This window comes from Copidosoma floridanum, unplaced genomic scaffold (assembly GCF_036245765.1).
Source record: "Copidosoma floridanum isolate Cflo_tuat_1 unplaced genomic scaffold, Cflo_Japanese_pri ptg000020l, whole genome shotgun sequence".
In the NCBI taxonomy this organism is placed as follows: Eukaryota; Metazoa; Arthropoda; class Insecta; order Hymenoptera; family Encyrtidae; genus Copidosoma; species Copidosoma floridanum.
The window spans coordinates 35198088-35202803 of NW_028321897.1; the positions used below are offsets into that span (position 1 = coordinate 35198088).

The following is a 4716-nucleotide window of genomic DNA, read 5'->3' on the forward strand; positions in this document are numbered from 1 at the left end:
GATGTTTCTCTGGACTGCGAAATGATCAACATCGTCACGAAACTGGTCGGAGTTAAACAGAGCGTACATTTCTTGTAATTCATTACTTGCTCCGACAAAATTCGTGCCGTTGTCCGAAAACACGTGTTTGGGAATGCCGCGTCAGCCGCAAAAACGCTTAAACGCGCCTAAAAATCCTTCGGTGGTTAAATCGCTCACTATTTCGATATGCACTGCTTTCAATGCCATACATACAAACACACAACCATAAACCTTAACGTGATTACGATTCCGCAGTTTCTTCTCTTTGATGTACATCGGCCCAAAAAAATCTATTCCCACGTGAGTAAACGCACCTGACTCGGTAACGCGTGCTGATGGCAAATTTCCCATTTTACTATGAATTGGATTGGAGCGATGGCGCACGCATTCTACGCATTTTCGTACGATTTTTCGAACTTGTTGCTTTCCGTCGAACAACCAAAAACGCTGTCTTATAGTGTGTAACGGAGTTTGGATTCCCGCATGCAAAGTACGATAGTGCGCATCTCGGATTGTTAAATCAGAAACATGATGGTGCGATGATAATAAAATTTGATACCTTTGATCGAAGGAAATTTTTGCGTTTTTTAACCGTCCGCCAACTCGTAAAATACCATGTTCATCAACAAATGGATCGAACGCTGCTAACCGTGCACTTTTTACCCTTTTAGATGCAGACACACGCGGGATTTCTTCAGCCAATTGCTCTGCTTGAATTAATTTTAACACCCGACGCTCCGCTTCAAGTTTTTCTTCCACGCTGATAGATTTCCCTTTGAACTTATTTGAACGACGCATACGAAGACAATACGCAATCACGTTGACTAACTTGGAATATGAGGAAAATCGCGAAAAAATTTCTACCCCTGAATTTACTAAAAGACACGTTTTGCTCTTAAGACCTGGTAATTCGCTCAGTGACGTTAACACCATTCTCGGCCACTCGCTTTCGGATTTTTTCAACCACTCAGGTCCATTCAGCCACATTCGATTTTTTAAAAACTCGGTAGGTAATTGACCTCGGGACAGTGCATCAGCCGGATTATCTTTCGTTCGCACATGCATCCATTCGTGAACGACGTCCAGCGCTTGAATTTTACTAACTCTGTTTGCTTCGAAAACTTTAAGAGTTTCCGGTGATTTTCTAAGCCAATGCAATACGATCGTTGAATCCAACCAGAGTACTACTTTATGAATTTCAAATTCTAGAAATGGACGCATTTCGCAGTATAATCCCACGAGGAGCAGGGCACCGCATAGCTCCAGTTGCGGGATCGTTTTCGACTTTACCGAGCTACTCGAGACTTCGCACATACCAGACGCACAACGCAATTTCCATACCGATCTACTGAACGCAAATAAAACATGCACCATAACCTAATAGACTCGCATCGCAAAATCCATGTAACTCGATTTTCGTAGGCCTATCGATAAGGATTGTCCGGTCTACTGCAAAATTGCGGATGAGAGACAGCTGGTTCGCAAACTCCACCCATCGCGAATACAACTCCTGCGGTACCGATTCGTCCCAATCACACTTTTGTTTCCAACACTCTTGAATAATTAATTTCGCGTACAGAACTACCGGCCCCAATAAACCCGGTGGATCAAAAATCTTTGCAATCTCGAAAAGTATATGGCGCTTCGTGATTTTATTCGGAATTGTAATTTCCTTGACGGTATAAATAAACGTATCCGCTCGCGAATCCCAAGTTACCCCGAGTGTTTTCGAAACTGCTTCCGTCTTTACCGCACAATCACTCTCAAAAATTTTCCGATCTAGCGTATCGAACGCGTATTGATGGTTGGATGCCCATTGTCGAATATTGAATTTTCCGCGCCCCAAGATACCAATAATTTCGTCACGAAGTATCGCAAGTTCTTCGATCGAATTTGCACCTGTTAACAGGTCATCAACGTATAAGTCGCGTTTTAAAATTTTTGCTGCTCGCGGAAAATCGCGCCCCTCATCGTCCGCTAACTGATGAAGTGTTCGTATCGCGAGATAGGGGGCAGAGGCTACTCCGAACGTGACCGTGTTCAGCTCGTATACCGCAATCTCTTTCCCATGATTCCAAAAAATACGCTGATATCGCCTGTCGTCGGGATGCACTAAGACCTGCCGATACATTTTCTCTATGTCTGCCGTTAAGACGAACGCATAAGATCGAAATCGCATCAAATGTTCGAAAAGTTTCGGTTGAATGGTGGGGCCTACAAGTAGTTTTTGATTTAACGAGGCGCCTCTGTCGGTTTTCGCGGACGCGTCGAATACTACACGCACCTTTGTCGTATTACTCGACGATTTTACGACCGCATGATGTGGCATGTAGTATCCGTCTGGTGTTTCGTTTTGCAACAACGTCGTATGTCCAAGTGCTATGTATTCGTCAAGTACCTTCGTATATTCGCGATTGAGTTCATCGACTGCTTGGAATTTTCGGCGCATCGCATGAAACCGACGAAGAGCTTACGCGTGAGAGTTTCCAAAATCCGCTACTTCTTCGTTAAATAGAAGACGCACAATATACCGCCCAGTTCGATCGCGTGTTGTACTTTTTACATAATGCCGCTCGCATAGAGACTCTGGATCTGATACGCCCACTACGTTTTTAACCTCTTCGATTTCCCAAAATTTCGCTAACTGTTCGGTTAATTAAAGCACTTAAGTTACACGTCACTGCTGATTTTTCGAGGTTGTCATTCGCAATACCGCCCGCGATCACCCAACCTAATTGTGTTTTATGCAACGTTAAATCGCTTCGGGGATCGGCAAGTTTCAAATTTGGTGGAATCGCTATTGACGACCGCGGAAAAGGCTCATCCGGTACGAAATCGGCTATTTTAGGGATGGTGAGAAAAGTTAAAGTTTTCGCGAAATCGCTCGTACGTGACCGGAAATTAATCTCGACCCGATACTTCGTAGTCGTGTTTAATGCGTTAATCGCGCCCACGGGGATAGAACACGCATTTAACGGAAGTTTTAATTCACGCGCGAATTTTTCGGTTATAAAATGGGCCGTAGCACATGTGTCAAGAAGCGCGCGTGCTTCGACGAAATTACCCTGCGCATTTTTGACTCGAATAACTGCGCTCATCATTAGCTGTGACTGTGCGGCTCGGGTGATCGTCTCCAGCACGCCCACTCCAAGTCACGCGCTTGGCTTCGCCTTCTTCGAGTCGCGATGGAGAGACGTGTGATGCCGCTCGCCGCATGTTTTACAGGACCCCGCTCTACAGTTCCCTGAGTGTACACCTACGCAATTTTGGCACAATTTTTTAAGTTGAATAACTTTCCATCGCTCTTCGACGCTCAACTTGTTGTATTCTGGGCAAGAGTAGATGCGGTGTGCCTCTCCACAGCTCGAACATTTAAATGCGTTCGTGCTAGTGACCATCGTGCGCACCTGTCCCGTGTTCTTTGCCCTTTTCGCAGCTGTCTCGAATTTTCGGTCCCCTTGACGCTTCGCCCCCTTTTCCTGATTCACCCGCCTGATTTTGTCCTCCATCGTAGACAAATGGAAAGTTGTCGTGTGAATGAATTTGAAAAACTGGTCAAGCGTTGTAAGAACGTTTAAATCCAACGACTCTTCCCATTTGCGTCTGATGGGGATTGGAATGGCCCGTTCCAAAAAACGCACGATCATCGATTCATCCGGTTTTATGCCTAACGAATGCAAAACATTCAGATGCTGACGGGTGTCATCGACTAATCTTGACAACGCCTGTGCGTTGGCAACCTCTAACGGTTTGATGATAACATTCATCAGAGCATCGAAATGTTTTGACGCGAGAACTTTCTTCTGATTATATGAATCAACGAGAACCTTCCACGCATTTTTGTAATTTTCTGTGGTCGCGTCGAAAATTGAAATTTTGTTTAAAGCCTCTCCCTGTAAGGCGTTTTGTAAATAAAAAAATTTAACTAGGTCATCGATACCTGTACGCGCATCTACCATGGTTCTGAACGCCTTTTTAAACGTGATCCATTTTTCGTGTTGACCGTCAAACTTGGGGAGTTCGGCAACTGAAAGTTTTAGAAGCTTTTGCTTCTCGAAAAAAGTTGACGAGCCGAGAGGTTGCGTGCCGTTCATGGGATTGTTTACGACCCTACCTGGCATGGACGTGATACGTGCCGCAAGTGAATAATAACGGTCCCTAATATCCTCGATCGCGATGTGATTTTCATCGTCCGGATCAGGCTCGGCAAGCTCCTCGAAGGCTTCGCAGTGCAACTCTTCATACGCAATGAAGCTAGTTTTTAACCGCTCGAGTCACAGCATCGCATTGGTTTTGTCGATCGCTTTTTGTTCAAGAGCGTTCACGATCAACGTAAGCTGCCCCTTCAGGGCCGCACGTTTCGAAAGGACGGCTCTATTTTGCGCCATCCTTACTTAATGGATGTAACCCTGTCAAAGGTAGAACTAATTCTTAGAGCAGAACGATAAAAACTTGATAAAAAATACAAACTTGAAAAATTCGAATTTGATGTTCGCACTGAATTTCTCGCTTGCACGAACCGACACTCGCGTATTAAAAAAAGCGGCACTCGCGTGCTTCTTATAGACTATAATTGTATATTGACAAAATGAAAAGTATAGAGAATTCTTAATTATAACGGGACACTAATCGACAAAAACGTTAAATTAGGTGGGGTAAAATGTTAAATTAACGCTATTTTTCAAAAAATAAAAA

The 4716-nt window shown here is 44.3% G+C and overlaps 1 protein-coding gene across 1 annotated transcript; it reads right to left on the reverse strand.

Annotated features, from left to right (window-relative positions):
* Window positions 1–1366: 1366 nt before the first annotated feature.
* On the reverse strand, window positions 1367–2470 carry LOC149374457 (uncharacterized). The gene has a single exon (XM_089593731.1). It carries the CDS (start codon window positions 2468–2470, stop codon window positions 1367–1369), a length of 1104 nt encoding a protein of 367 aa, XP_089449857.1.
* Window positions 2471–4716: the final 2246 nt, after the last annotated feature.